Source organism: Puma concolor, chromosome B1 (genome assembly GCF_028749965.1).
Source record: "Puma concolor isolate L17-30 chromosome B1, mPumCon1.1.hap2, whole genome shotgun sequence".
Lineage (NCBI taxonomy): Eukaryota > Metazoa > Chordata > Mammalia > Carnivora > Felidae > Puma > Puma concolor.
The window spans coordinates 28,669,552-28,685,387 of NC_141670.1; the positions used below are offsets into that span (position 1 = coordinate 28,669,552).

A 15,836-nucleotide genomic window follows, 5' to 3' on the forward strand; every position below is an offset into this window, starting at 1 on the left:
AGCCCAGAACCTTGGCCCACTACCCAAGGTTTTTTCTCTGTTGGAAAAGAGATGGGGAGTGGTTATGTCAGTCCATGTCCGGGTCTTTAGACCTCATTTTCTTACCTCAACAGTTACATAACCTAGTTACTAATGCAGTATTTTTCTTCTATTGACATTAGACCTACTTACTAATTCAAGGCAGCAACCTGGCCATGGCTAACCGGAAAGACGTTCAGTAAAAGCTTAATGAAAGAAGTCACTAGCACTATGTCACTAATGAAAGCCGTGGAAAAATTTAACTAACTTACCTAGCTGGTAAAAGCTAATGGAAATAAAATGCTAAAAACCTAACTGATTTCTAGACTGTTCTTCCAACTCAACTATTACCTTTGCTAAATGTTTCTTTTATACCTCTGCTCTTAATCTATAAAAATCTTTTTCCCCCATAAGGCCTTAAACCTACTTAAGGTAACTCACTGTTAGCATGTAATGCTCCAATGTGAAATATTCTCAGAAAATGAATGGTTACCTATAAACTCTATAGTAACAGATTTCATAAGAAGAAAAGGCTGTGGTTTTATTTTCAGGTTTTTGGAAATGGTTTTCAGAAAACAAATTACAAGGACACATAAAAAACTTGAAGTCATTCATTAACTATGAACTCTTAGCAGAAGAAGGGACTCTGAAGTATCTGAATTCCTCTCCTTCTGAAAGAAGAAATTACTTCTAAAATGTCCGCCCCTTATATAAATCTTTCCCAAGTTTGATGTACTTCACCTCATAAAAGGAACACAATTTTTAATCTTTTAAAACAAAAGAAACAAAACAGAGGAGGCAGGTCTCTTGTGTTACATGCTTTGACAGAAAGGTCACAATTTTGAAGCAGCTTTGCGATATGCAGAGCACAGTACTGGCTTCAAAAAAAAAAAAAGTTCAAGGGGTGCCTGGCTGCTTCAGTCAGTTAAGGGTCCACTGATCTCAGCTCAGATCTTGATCTCAGGGTCATGAGTTCAAGCCCCACTTTGGGCTCCATGCTGGGCGTGAAGCCTACTTACAAAAAAAAAGGAAGTTAAAATGACCTGTGCACTTGCATTATGTAAATGTGAAGAGCTGCTGTCAGCTTCATCTATAAAAATTAGCAAGCTATGTTCATTCAAGTACCTTAATTAACTGTACTTCATATAATTTTATACCTGGGATGAGGCTGAGACAAAAACAAAACAAAACAAAAAACCCAGCTAGCACAGAGCTGTTAAAAAAAAAAAAACAACTTTAAAATAATTGATTATTGTGAGATGCAAATCAAATGGAAAGCCAGGATAACAAAACAAATTTCTAATTACATAAATAAGTTCTTACTATTCACTGAAAATTTCCACTATTGGAATATTCTGATAACAATAAAGAAACACATAAAAGGGGAACAGTGAGTAAACATGATTATTTGGTTCATTTCAGAAGGTCTGCTGGTCCAGCTGCCAGCCATTGGAGTCCCTGGGTTCTCAACGAAGTGTCACCAGTTCTTCTGACGAGGTAGGGTGAATGGCAACCGTGTTGTCAAAGTCAGCTTTTGTTGCTCCCATTTTCACTGCAACAGCAAAACCCTGCAGCATTTCATCACACCCGATTCCTTGCATATGGATCCCAACCACCTGGGGAAAAAAAAATTTTCTTTAAAAAAAAAAATGGAGGGAGGGGCGCCTGGGTGGCTCAGTTGGTTAAGCATCCAACTTTGGCTCAGATCATGACCTCATGGTTCATGGGTTTAAGCCCCACATTGGGCTCTGTGCTGACAGCTCAGAGCCTGGAGCCTGCTTTGGTTTCTGTGTCTCCTTCTCTCCCTGACCCTCCCCCACTTGTGCTCTCTGTCTCTTGAAAAAATAAATAAATGTTAAAAAAATTTTTTTTTACTTTTTTAATGTTTATTTATCTTTGGGGGGCAGGTGGCCAGAGAGAGGAGACACAGAATCTGAAGCAGGCTCCAGGCTCTGCACTGTCAGCACAGAAACCTGACATGGGGCTTGAACCCACAAACTGCGGGATCATGACCTGAACCAAAGACAGACACTTAACCAACTGAGCTGCCCCGGCGCCCCCAAAAAAGAAAAATTCTTAACGTAAGTTTTTATTAGGTATACCAATCAATTTTTTACTAGTCATGAGAGACAAGTGACATTTTAAAACCTCTAAAAAACTCGTATCTCCTATCTGGGTATGGCATAAGAAAGCCTGCCTGGTGCTATGCAGTCCTGCCTCAACATCCCTCCCTTGCCCACCCCACACAGCCCTCCCTCAAGCTGTCCGCGCTCTGGCCCCACCAGCTTTCCTTCTGTTCTGAGTATTCACCATGCCCTCTCCATTGCACAAGTTGTTCCTTCTGTCTGGACGATTTTTCCTCCCCTTCTTTAAGAGTGAAAGCCCATTCATTCTTCAGATACCTACACTTGCCTCCCCAACCAAGTAAAATTACTTTCACGTGATCTCTCCATATATGTCCATCATGACTCTATCACAACTACAATGCTCTATGTATTTGGGGACTAGAAAAATTACAGTTCATCTTCCCCGCAGATTTTAATCTCTAGACAGAGGGGACCTGCCTACATTTGCTTCCCACTCTTTCTATACGACCAAGCACGAAGATGGCCCCCAGGAGGCACTCAATCCATACCTACTGGATGACTGCATGAAGGACCATTAAGAGACATTTGTTTCACATCACATTTCCCAGTTTGGTTTCTCAATAATTTTAAACCTAGGTTAATGTTCACCTCCAGCAAATATTCTTAGCAAAGTTAGAATATATAAAATTTAGGCACAAAAATATTTTGTTTAAAAGTAAATCAAGAATAGGGGCACCTGGGAGGCTCAGTCAGTACAGTGTCCGACACTTGATTTCGGCTCAGGTCATGATCTCATGGTTTGTGGGTTTGAGCCCAATATCTGGCTCTGTGCTGACAGCTGGAGCCTGCTTGGAATTCTGTGTCCTTCTCTCTCTGCCCCTCCCCTGGCTTGCTCTCTGTATCTTTCTCAAAATAAATAAAAATAAACTGTGAAAAAATAAATTTATCTTACACTTACCAGTATTTCTGAGGTACCTATCTATTCTAGCCTATGGGTCAATGACAGTGGGCTATCTGTGGTGTTCAACCTTTCCCTCTTATGTTTTAAAAGCAGTGGATCCTAGGGCACCTGGGTGGCTCAGTCAGTTGAGTGCCTGACTTCAGCTCAGGTCATGATCTCGCAGTTCATGGGTTTAAGCCCCATGTCAGGCTTTGCGCTGATAGCATAGAGCCTGCTTTGCATTCTCTGTCTCCCTCCCTCTCTCTCCCCTCCCCAGCACCCACTCTCTCTCTCTCAGATAAAAGTGGGACTGCACCAGTTGAATCAGAGAAGGCTTAACTCTTTACTTGGTCTCCCCACTTCCCACCACAGCAGAATACCCCCATCCCTGCCAGGCCTGAAGACATTCTTAAACTTACTGCATTTTTCCCATACCTTCTCCTCTTTGGTGGCACAAACCATTTTCATCACACATTTTGTTTTCCTTTTGGTAACTGCATGATACATTGGGGTAAAGGTGGTTGAATAGGTCTTCACATTTTCTTTTCCGTATTTATGAATGGCCTCATCTATAATGCACAGGGGGAAAAAAGCATCTGTCAAAAACTTAAGCAATTCCACCGAGTTACTGAAGAGAGAGATGGCCAGAAATATATAACCTGAATCAAATTACGAGGAGATACTGAACAAAACTACATCAAGGGATACTCTACCATATAAATGTTGATGTCATGAAAGACAAAAGAAAGGCAAAGGAATTTTGTCTCTTGATTAAAGGAGGCCAAAGAGGTATGAAAACTGAATGCAATGCATCATCCTGGTCTGAATCCTGGCCTTGGGGGGTAAAAAAAACGTTAAAAATGACATTATTTGAGGGGCACCTGGCTGGCTCAGTTGGTGAAGTATGGGACTTTTGACCTCAGGGTTGTGTGTTTGAGCCCCACCGTAGGTGTAGAGATTACTTTAAAAAAAAAAAAAAAATCTAAAAAAGAAAAAAAAATGACATTATTTGAGATAACTGGCAAAATGTGAGTAAGATCTAATATTGCATCAATTTATTTCTTTTTTAATACCTTTTTTGTAAACTTAAGTATAGTTGAGGTATATAACATTATGTTAGTTTCAGGTGTGAGACATACTAATTCAACAATTACAAACATTAGGAAATGCTCACCGTGATTAAGTGTAGTCACCATCTGTCACCATACGAGGTTATTATAATATTAATAACTATATTCCCTATGCTGTGCTTTTCATTTCCATGACTTATTTATTTTATAACTGGAGGTCTGTACCTCTTAATCCTCTTTACCTATTTTGCCTATCCCTCTACCCAATATTGTCTCAATTTAAATGTTATTATTTGAAAACTGTACTGTGCTTCTGTAAAGGAAAGACCTTGTTCTTAGGAAATAGATACTGAAGCATGTGTGTGTGTGTGTGTGTGTGTGTGTGTGTGAGACCATGTGTGTCTGTGTGTATGTGTAGAGAGAGAAAATATGGTAAAGCAAAAATGTTATGGGTATACAGGAGTCCTTTGTACTACAGTGTGTCCTATTAAAGAGAAAATGTTCCAAGATCCCCAGTGGATGCCTGAAACCATGGATAATACCAAAGCCTATGTACAGAATTTTTTCCTATTCGTACATACCTATGATAAAGTTTAACTTATACATTATGCACAGATTAATAACGGATAATAAAAATAGAACTACATCACACTGTAATAAAAGTTATATGAATGCGCTCTCTCTCAAAATACCTTATCACACTGCACTCACCCCTCCTGTGAAGATGTGAGATGATAAAACGCCTCCGTAAGGAGATGAGTGAAGTGAATGATGTAGGCGTTGAGACCTAGAGTTAGACGACTACTGACCTGACAAGAAGTCAGGAGGATCATCTCCTTCCAGACTGTAGTTGGCATGGGTAACTGAAACCACAGAAACTGAAGCCACGGATAAGGGGAACTATGATATTTTTGCAACTTTTCTTTAAATCTGAAGGTAGTTTGAAATAAAAAAGCTAAAAAAAGGCAAAGAGATCCACAGGGTGAGTTGTAGAAAAGGAATTATATTTTCCAAGTGTTAGTAGTTAAGGAGGATATTGGAATTGTGATAAGAGGCAACCAAAAAGGAATGTAACTTAGGGGGTGAAGACAGATTTAGCCAGAAACTTCCCCCTGAAGTTAGGGGGAAGGAAAGAAACTATAAATCACCTTCATTTTTAAATACCTACCTTCCGTGAGTCCCACTGTTCCAATAGGGGGGTGGCTGAAGACAACGGTGGGGATGTTGTCATAGTCTAGTTTGGAATCTTTTTTGCATTCAAAAAGTCTATGGGCAAGTTTTCGGCCAGCAGCTATGGCAACTGTAAAGATATTTTTAAAACTGTGTTTCAGTTTATTGTTCATTTTTATTTTTTTTTTTTTATTTTTTTTTTTTAATTTTTTTTTTTTTTTCAACGTTTTTTTTATTTATTTATGGGACAGACAGAGACAGAGCATGAACGGGGGAGGGGCAGAGAGAGGGAGACACAGAATCGGAAACAGGCTCCAGGCTCCGAGCCATCAGCCCAGAGCCTGACGCGGGGCTCGAACTCACGGACCGTGAGATCGTGACCTGGCTGAAGTCGGACGCTTAACCGACTGCGCCACCCAGGCGCCCCTTATTGTTCATTTTTAAACAGCAGAATTGTTCTAACCATTTATTCATCTGGCTTAACATATACTTCTGACAAAGTTTTCTGCCAGTGTTCATTATAAGATCTAGCTCAATATGAAGGCCTATCAATGCCTTAGTTAACAATTTAAAACTACCAGCTTATATGAATTCTGTACACTCTACTAAGGCAAAAAAAAAAAAAGGGGGGGGGGACACACTAGTTCCCAATCTGGCAGTCACCTACTTTATTAGTATATTAGCTTTTTAATACAATATGAAGCAAACTACATCAGTTTTGAGCAACTGCAGTTTTACTTTATAATCATATTCATTTCACAGTAAAGTGTTTTTGTCTTCGTTTTTTTAATTCTCTAGAAGGCCCCGCAACCTCAGCCTCTCTATCAGGAACATTGTGGCTCCTCATCCCTGGCTGGTCCTGATGCATTAGGGGTGAGCTCTGGTTTGCAAGGATAAAGACCACATTTCTGGATGGTGAACGACCCCCCCTCTTTCCCACTCTCCCTTGCTGTCCAAGGGGAGTCCTAGGCCCATGTGAGTCTGATGTTCATGGTCTCAGACAATCACCCATTACATGCTCAGTCGTACTATTACTGACTTGACACAGTAAGATGTTTTTTAATTAAAAAAATTTTTGTTAATGTTTATTTAATTTTGAGAGAGGAGACAGAGTGTGAGCAGGCGAGGGGCAGAGAGAGAGGAAGACAGAATCTGAAGCAGGTTCCAGGCTCTGAGCTGTCAGCACAGAGCCCAACGTGGGGCTCGACCTCACAAACTGTTAGATCATGATCTGAGTCGAAGTCAGACGCTCAACCGACTGAGCCACCCAGGCACCCCTTAAGTTTATTTTAAAAATTATTTTTACTTCTAGGGTGCCTGGGTGGCTCGGTCAGTTGAGCATCCCAGCTCTCTGTTTTGGCTCAGATCATGATCCCAGGGTCACGGGATCAAGCCCCACACTGAGCGTGGAACCTGCTTAACAGTCTCTCTCTTTTTCCCTCTACCCCTCTCATGCTCTCTCTCTAAAAAAATTTTTTTTAAATTATTTTTGCTTCTGACTTAAGTTTATTCCCCTTAGCCTGTTTTTATCTCTATATTTAGGAAAAAAAAATGCCTGCATTCAGTAAAAGCATCAGTTATTAATATTGCTGATTTCAAATTGACAGGTTTTTTTCCAAAATATCAGTCGGATACATATGAAATTCTCTTCACTTTGATATAATTTTTGACTATTAGATTATGTTATCAAGTTTTTGAAACTTTGCTTGTTATTCTGCAGAGAACTTCCTAAAAGGGCTAAAAGGCTTTGGGTATTAGATTGGGATAAATCTCTATTCTGAGGAAAGAGCCCAGGCCATTTTGGAAAGGCTGGTAAGGTACCACAGGGGCACAAGGGGTACAGAGTGAAAGCAGGTGCTTATAAAGGTGGGACCAAGAGCTTGAAATGGTGCCAGTTAACTCAGAAAGTAAACTGAGGTATGGGATTGGGGGAGGTGAGTCAATCTTGGTCACATCAAGACTAAACAATTCGGGTGCCTGGCTGGCTCAGTCAGTAGAGCACATGACTCTCACTCAATCTCAGGGTCAAGAATTCAAGCCCCATGTTGGGCATGGAAGCTACTTAAAAAATAAATAAAAACCTTTAAAAAGAAAGACTAAGTAATCATATAAGAATGTCACTCTAAATTACTTATTCCCAAAGCCACTTCCTTCCACTGTCGCCACATGCAACTCAGATCCTAACTTAAGCACTCTTCAGAGGGTGGTCACATCATCTCTGTAACAATTTCAGTCTTCACTAAGCACTTTTAAAGTCTTTTAAGGAAAAATGAATATTATTCAGAAAACATAAGGTACCAAACTATTTCAGTACATTCTTATTATTTTGACAACATTAAGACACTCACCATCCTGGGGTGCCTGGGTGGCTCAGTCGGTTAATCATCTGACTCTGGCTTTCAGCTCAGGTCACAATCTCACAGTTTGTGAGTTTGAGCCCCATGTCGGGCTTGTGCTGAGAGTGTGGAGCCTGCCTGGGCTTCTCTTTCTGCCCTTCCCCTGTTCACTCACTCTCTCTCAAAAATAAAAAACAAACTTAAAAAAAAGACACTTTGGGGTGCCTAGGTGGCTCAGTTCGTTGAGCATCCGACTTCGGTTCAGGTCATGATCTCACTGTTCGTGAGTTCGAGTCCCGCATTGGGCTCTGTGCTCACAGCTTGGAGCCTGCAGCCTGCTTTGGATTCTGTGTCTCCCTCTCTCTCTGCTCCTCCCCTGCTTGCACTCTGTCTCTGTCTCTCTCAAAAATAAATAAAATGTTAAAAACAATTTTTTTTTTTTTTAAAATTTTTTTTTTTTTTTTTTTTTTCAATGTTTATTTATTTTTGGGACAGAGAGAGACAGAGCATGAACGGGGGAGGGGCAGAGAGAGAGGGAGACACAGAATCGGAAACAGGCTCCAGGCTCCGAGCCACCAGCCCAGAGCCCGACGCGGGGCTCGAACTCCCGGACCGCGAGATCGTGACCTGGCTGAAGTCGGACGCTTAACCGACTGCGCCACCCAGGCGCCCCAAAAACAATTTTTTTTTTAAAAAGACACTTTGCTTAAGCTGATTTGACTGTTATATAAACAGTTTTATATTGACACACAGAGCCGCTCTTACCCAAGAAAAGAGGAAACAGTACCTGGAGTGAGAAGAGCTTTTCCACACACATCTCCAACTGCATAGACACCTTTTACGCTGGTATTCTGGAATTCATCAACTATGATGTGACCTTTATCATCAGTTTGAATCCCCTAAAACATTGAAAGGATATCATGTAAATATTTGGCCTCTCCACAAAAAATGGAAGATCAAACCTCTGGATCTACTTCATCTCAATCACCTCTTCAGCCCGAATCTCTAAAACCCACAACACTCGACCACAAGATGAAAAACATCTCAACAAGTAAGCAAGGTCAGATCTTTTGCTTAATTTAAAAGTGTAAATACTGGGGCGCCTGGGTGGTGCAGTCGGTTAAGCGTCCGACTTCAGCCAGGTCACGATCTCGCGGTCCGTGAGTTCGAGCCCCGCGTCAGGTTCTGGGCTGATGGCTCAGAGCCTGGAGCCTGTTTCCGATTCTGTGTCTCCCTCTCTCTCTGCCCCTCCCCCGTTCATGCTGTCTCTCTCTGTCCCAAAAATAAATAAACGTTGAAAAAAAAAAAATGTAAATACTTTATCCAATTTGGGGGTGTTTAACAGAACCTGCCTTTGCAATACAATTCAACTAGCCAGGTAAGCGTGAAAAGGAAACACTCAGCTAACAGATGTGCTACCTCCTATAGCTGCTAAGTCCATCGAAGACTGCTTTTAAAACTCTTTCCACTGAAGTGCTCCTCTTGAAGCATACTAACTCATAACTTAGAGGGGACAGCCTGAAGCAGTCATCAAAAGCAGGTTTCTTGGAGGCTTACCATTTTAACTTAATTTAATTAACTTATTTATTTTTTAAAAAATTTTTTTTTAACGTTTATTTATTTTTGAGACAGAGAGAGACAGAGAGAGACAGAGCATGAACAGGGGAGGGTCAGAGAGAGGGAGACACAGAATCTGAAACAGGCTCCAGGCTCTGAACTGTCAGCACAGAGCCCGACGCGGGGCTCAAACTCAGGGACCGCAAGATCGTGACCTGAGCCAAAGTTGGCCGCCCAACCGACTGAGCCACCCAGGCGCCCCTAATTAACTTATTTTTTAAACAAATTCTTTTTTAAGCTTATTCATTTTGAGAGAGAGAGAGACACACACACACAGACAGACACAGCATGAGCGGGGGAGGGGCAGAGAAAGAGAGAGACAGAGACAGAGACAGAAACAGAGAGCAGGCTCTGTCAGCATGGCTCCAACTCCTAAACCATGAGATCATGACTTGAGCTGAAATTAAGAGTCAGATGCTTACCCCAGGCACCCTGTGGCTTACCATTTTAATTTTAAAAATCCAAGTAAGTTTGGCATTCTCTCTAAAACATACTGACATTTTCTTTACCAAAAATTTTCCCCCGTATCTTGAGTTAAATTTTTGCTCCAAGAAGATGGCTTTGCAGATCCCAGGTGTATAAACTCCCAGGTGGGAAAAGAGACAGTGGACGTAGGTAGCACAGTAATTAAGAGTATAAACATTAGAAGGAGAGAGACCTGGATTCAAATCCCAGTTCTGCCACTTACTAGCTATGGGACCTTGTATAACCACCTATTTAGCAACAAATACTTGAGTTTCTGGTACAAATAAGGCATTAACCTAGTCACTGTGAATAGTAATAAGTAGTACAGATATGATCTCTACCCCGTGGAGTTTACAAACTGGTGGACCGATTATTATCTCTGTGTTATTCCTGGTTGCCTCGTCCTTACCTCTCAAAGAGTTGGCAAGATTAAAGTAGGTTAGTAACATGTTGAAAAGACGTACACATAGTAATAATTCCATTTGCATTATACACCTGTATGTTAACATTGAGTGAGGCTGAAAACTTTTATCTCATTTTTTAAAGATTCAGCAAATATAGTTAAAAACTGGACCTACCACTGCCTGTATCTGTACAATGACAAAATATCTCTTGAAAGGTAAAAACCTGGAAGACTAGTTGTCTGTTTTCATATTAATAAAACCAGTTTTACTAAATTTCATCAAATAGTAAGATTGAAAACAAGGAAAACATCTTTCTGGATAGTTTACTTTTGAAAATGCTAAGGGGTGCCTGGGTGGCTCAGTCGGTTGGGTGGCCAACTTCAGCTCAGGTCATGATCTCGCAGTCTGTGAGTTTGAGCCCCACGTCTGGCTCTGTGCTAACAGCTCAGAGCCTGGAGCCTGCTTCTGATTCTGTGTCTCCCTCTCTGTCTTCCCCTTCTCTGCTTGTTCTCTCTCTCCCCCTCTCTTTCTTTCTCAAAAATAATAAGCATTAAAAAAAAAAAGAAAATGCTACAAAATACCTTACAGGAAATGAAAAAGGAATCTACACGATACAGGATATCAATATTAGAACACAAATCAAAATGTTACACACCATTCAAGAGGTTCCATCAAATACATAAACTTCAAACATAAAGCAATCTTATTATTACTTGTAGAGTGGCACAGCATATCTGGAGAATCGTCATCAATAACAAAAGCAGCTGATTAACATGGACTGAGTTCATATCGTATACCGGCATCTAAACTATTTACTTTGCATGCACTTTCTCATCATATACTCTTCTCTATAAACCAGTAAGACAAGTACTATTTTTATTCCTATACTTATATGAAGCAATTGAAACTTAAGAGCAATTAAGCTGCTTGCTTAAGAACATGTAACTGGTGAGTAGCAGAACTAAGATTCAATGGGCCGCCTGGGTGGCTCAGTCGGTTAAGCGGCCGACTTCGGCTCAGGTCATGATCTCGCAGTCCGTGAGTTCGAGCCCCATGTCGGGCTCTGTGCTGACAGCTCAGAGCCTGGAGCCTGTTTCAGATTCTGTGTCTCCCTCTCTCTGACCCTCCCCCCGTTCATGCTCTGTCTCCCTCTGTCTCAAAAATCAATAAACATTAAAAAAAAAAAAAAAAAATTAAAAAAAAAAAAGAACTAAGATTCAAAATTGGGTCCAACTCTGGGACCTAGACCCCAAGCAACTACAGTAGGCTTCCCTTGAGAATTTAAAAGAACAGGGACGCCTGGGTGGCTCAGTTGGTTAAGCGTCTGACTCTTGATTTCAGCTCAGGTCATGGTCTCCCAGTTTGTGGGATCGAGCCCCATATTAGGTTCTGTGCTGACAGTGCTGTGCCTGCTTGGTATTCTCTCTCTCTCTCTCTCTCTCTCTCTCTGTGCCTCCCTGGCTCTTTCTTTCTCAAAACAAACAAACAAACATTAAAAAAAATTTAAAACAACAACTAAGAAAGGAGCACCTGAGTGGCTGAGTTGGTTAAGTGACCAACTCTTGGTTTCAGGTCAGGTCATGATCTCACAGTTTGTGATCTGAACCCCGAGTCAAGCTCTGTGCTGGCAGTGCAGAGTCTGCTTGGTATTCTCTCTCTCTCCACCCCCTCCCCCATTCACACTGTGTCTGTCTCTCTCAAACAAATAAATATGCTTAAAAAAAAAAGTAAGAATATTAATTATAACCCTGTTAGATCGGCTTTACATCCACATCCGTCCCCAAACACCTACAATGTCCAGGATGACTGACATACTCAGCGATTGAGATTAGAGCCGCAGATAATAAGGAATAATTACAGGGCTTTAAAGAGACAAGTATTATAGTAAAAAGGAAATCTGTAAGGAAGAGGCTAGTCAGGGCACTGCTGGACAATCTAAATTTGAGGTGGCAGAGACCTGATGTAGGGTGACAATACTAAAAAGGGAAAAAAATTTTTTTCAATTATGGGAAGCAATGGGATTTGATGACAAACTGGATGCATGAAATAAAGAGAAACAAACCTAATAGAACCCACCAAAGTTTAGGCGGCCATGTTTTGGAGAACACAGAACTGCTAACAGATTCAAGAATGCTTTGGTTAGAGGTGCCTGGGTGGCTCAGTCGGTTAAGCGTCCGGTTTCGGCTCAGATGGTTCGTGGGTTCAAACCCCACATTGGGCTCTGTGGTGACAGCTCAGAGCCTGGGGCCTGCTTCAGATTCTGTGTCTCCCTCTCTCCTCTGCCCCTCTCCTGCTCCCATTCTCTCTCAAAAATAAATAGACATAAAAAAAAAAAGAAGAAGAAAGCTTTGGCTAGACTAAGTCAACTTACCACTTTGTTCAAATTCAGGCCACTGGAATTTGGGTCCCGCCCAATGGCCCAAAGCAGGCAGTCAACATCTGGAATCGTGGTCAAGGTGGGATTCCTACCAGGAATTGAAGTAACCATGCAGAGTTCCAAGCCTGAGGAAGTCTTTTTAACTTCCTTGACCTATTGGCAAATAAAATTGTGTTAATTGAGGATAGGGAGAGAAGAAGGAAAGCAGAGAGGAAACTAGAATCCTTAACATTTAAAAGATCCCCACTGAATCCTACATGTGGATCCTCCATGCTGACACATTCACTTTTGCCCAAAGGCCACCAACATGGCAACTCCCAGGAGCCAAGACGGTTTCCTAAGTTGGCCCAAATCACCCAGCCAACGGCCAGAAATGTCAGCTGGAAGCTCGTGTCAACACCCTAATGCTTCAGCCTAAAAACAAGGTATTTTAGGAGTGCCTAGGTGGCTGAGTCGGTTAAGTATCCAACTTCAGCCCAGGTCATGATCTCATAGGTCATGAGTTCAAACCCCACATCCAGCTCTTACTGTCAGTACAGAGCTTGCTTGGAATCCTCTGTCCCCTGTGATCTCTGCCCCTCCCCTGTTCACATGCTCACTCTCTCTCTCTCTCAAAAATAAATCCTTAAAAAATTTTAAAAACAAGGTATTTTAAACTGTGCTTCTTAAAAATGGTGATAAAAATTTAAGACACAAATATAAGGACAGTGATTCGCACCTACAGCGTGGAGAGGAAATGGGCTGTAGTAGCATCACTAAGACACTTCCTCACACCCCACAAGTGATATTCTCCTAGATGTTCTTAATCAGAATGAGGAGAAGGTGATAGTCGAGTCAGAGAAGCTGGTGCATGTAGTTTAGTAAAGATCCTAAAGGGTGCTGACCCCACTACCAGTTTACTACTTTTACAAATTCATAAAGCAAGTTCACATTTATTATTTTACTTGATAGGACCATCGCCGAGAGGGGGCAGCCATGGGAAAAAAAATGCTTTTACAAGCCTAATGCTCAGAAAAATTCTGAAATTTAGTGATTCCCTAAGAAGTAAAGTACTTTATAATTTGATCCATCTGCAAAATTCAAAAGGGTATGCTTTAAAAATAGATTCCATAATATTATTTCCTCAAAATATAAACTCGGAAATTAAGGATGTTCAATCAGGCATTTGAGCACAAAAAAAAATGAAGTTTTAGTTCTAACTAAATTCAACTACCAGATTTTTAATCTTTTATACCTTGGCTTCACTAATATATTGAGAAATACAGCTGTGTAGGATAAATAAAAGAATTGGTAGTACTCTAGAAAGGGAACCACTGATGGGGGTAGACACAGAGTTTGTGTTTATAAAACACTCAGGTGAAGCCGAAAGCAGAAAGTGTGATTCACAACATACAGATGACCAAGGGCTATCAGCGTGACTTGGGCTTGGGCATACCTGTGAGTACTTCAGGACCTCTATGCCAGAATTCTCCAGCTCTTCAGTGCAGTTTGAACTGATAATTGAATCAAAATTTCTAAGTACCTGTATACAAACAGAGCCACCAGAGGGATGGGTGGTGGGAAAGGAATAAAATTTGATTAAAGATACGTTACATGATTCAAAGGGGCACCTGCACTCCAATGTTTATAGCAGCACTATAGATAATAGCCAAAGTATGGAAAGAGCCCAAATGTCCATCAACAGATGAATGGATAAAGAAGATGTGGTGTGTATACACACACACATACACACACACACACGCAATGGAGTAGTGCTTGGCGATCAAAAAGAATGCAATCTTGCCATTTGCAGCAACATGGATGGAAGCAGAATATATTATGCTAAGCAAAATAAGTCAGGCAAAGAAAGACAAATATCATATGATCTCACTCCTATGTGGAATTTAAGAAAAAAAAAAAAACAGATGAACATAAGGGAAGGGAAGCAAAAATAATACAAAAACAGAGAAGGAGACAAACCATTAAGAGACTCTTAAATACAGTGAACAAACTGAGGGTTGCTGGAGTGGAGATGGGTGGGAGGATGGGCTAAAGGAGTGATGGGCATTAAGGAGGACACTTGTTGGGATGAGCACTAGGGTCTTATATATAAGTGATGAATCACTAAATTCTATTCCTGAAATCATTATTACACTGTATATTAACTAACTTGGCTTTAAATTAAAAAAAAAGATATGTTACAAACTTGGGAGCCAAGTATCAGTATCCTCCCTATCTCTTTCTTCATTCACAGCCATATTGTAAGTAGAGTTTTAATCTATTTTCCTACGTCACCACCAATGCCTGTATTATGTCTGACTTCACCAACTCCAGTTTTACAGTTAAACAGGCAACCTTCAGGCTTCTACTATCTTTGCCATGTCCTTCTCACAAACTTGCTCCTCTTTTCCATAATTATATCTCGGGACCAAAAATTCTCCTTCCTGTTTCAGTATTCCAGGGCAGTTTCCACTCTGATATGATTTAAGGGAGGATCTCTCTAGCCAAATCTCCTATCTAAGCAAAAGAGTCAAGAACATGGCCTTGGAGATTTCTTTGTGATAATCAACATGCAACAAACCCCAGGCAGGGTAAAAATGGGAGGTTTTGGGGCACCTGGGTGGCTCAGTCGATTAAGCGTCTGACTTTGGCTCAGGTCCTGATCTCACGGCTCTTGAGTTCGAGCCCCGTGTTGGGCTCTGTGCTGACAGTGCAGAGCCTGCTTAAGATTCTCTCTCTCCCTATCTTCCTCTCACTCGTGCACATGCACATGCACTGTCTGTCTCTCTCAAAATAAATAAACTTAAAAAAAAAAGGTGGGAGGTCTTGAGTTATTCATAGGATAGTTCTAAAACGGAGTTATACCAGGACAGGGAAAAGAGGGAGAATGAGCCTGATGCATTGAGGTTTAGGGAGGGCAGGAAGGCCAAGTACAGATGCAAATGAGCCTATTTTCCAAGTGCAGGAATTATGCACTCTATTGGCAAACTGCTGCAGCTTGTTTCCTTATTCTCCTGGGGGTTAATTATATGACAAGTCTCAAAGCCAAAGAGAAAGTTCCTTCGAGTATATGTTGACCTGGGTTATCAACTTGTCTCCTTCTATTTGCTCAAATAATCAAGAATTAGAACCATAGCATCTGAGTGGTTAGGGATCTGATAAATCCTGTCCTCGAAGCATTAAATGACTTACCCAAGTCACACGCTTGTTAAGGTCAGCTAGATTCTTAGGCCAACACTCTTGCTATTGCCTCAAACCAGGTCTCTGAAAGCTCTAGTACTGTACCAAAATCCAGTGGTACTTCCATGATTAATTTAAAAATATAAAGTAACACTTCACCAGGTAAGACACAGAGGCTGCATTTTAGCAGACA

General features: G+C 41.0%; 1 protein-coding gene across 1 annotated transcript in view; it reads right to left on the reverse strand.

Moving 5' to 3' along the window:
• Window positions 1-533: 533 nt before the first annotated feature.
• Window positions 534-15,836, reverse strand: part of GSR (glutathione-disulfide reductase) — a 46,768-nt gene continuing 31,465 nt past the window's right edge. The window contains exons 8-13 of the mRNA XM_086703363.1: window positions 13,920-14,006; window positions 12,479-12,637; window positions 8,409-8,520; window positions 5,284-5,415; window positions 3,481-3,614; window positions 534-1,634 (exon numbers count right to left, since the gene is read on the reverse strand). Coding sequence (XP_086559489.1) covers window positions 1,485-1,634; window positions 3,481-3,614; window positions 5,284-5,415; window positions 8,409-8,520; window positions 12,479-12,637; window positions 13,920-14,006 — 774 coding nt within the window. The 3' untranslated portion in view covers window positions 534-1,484. The remainder of the gene's footprint in view (window positions 1,635-3,480; window positions 3,615-5,283; window positions 5,416-8,408; window positions 8,521-12,478; window positions 12,638-13,919; window positions 14,007-15,836) is intronic.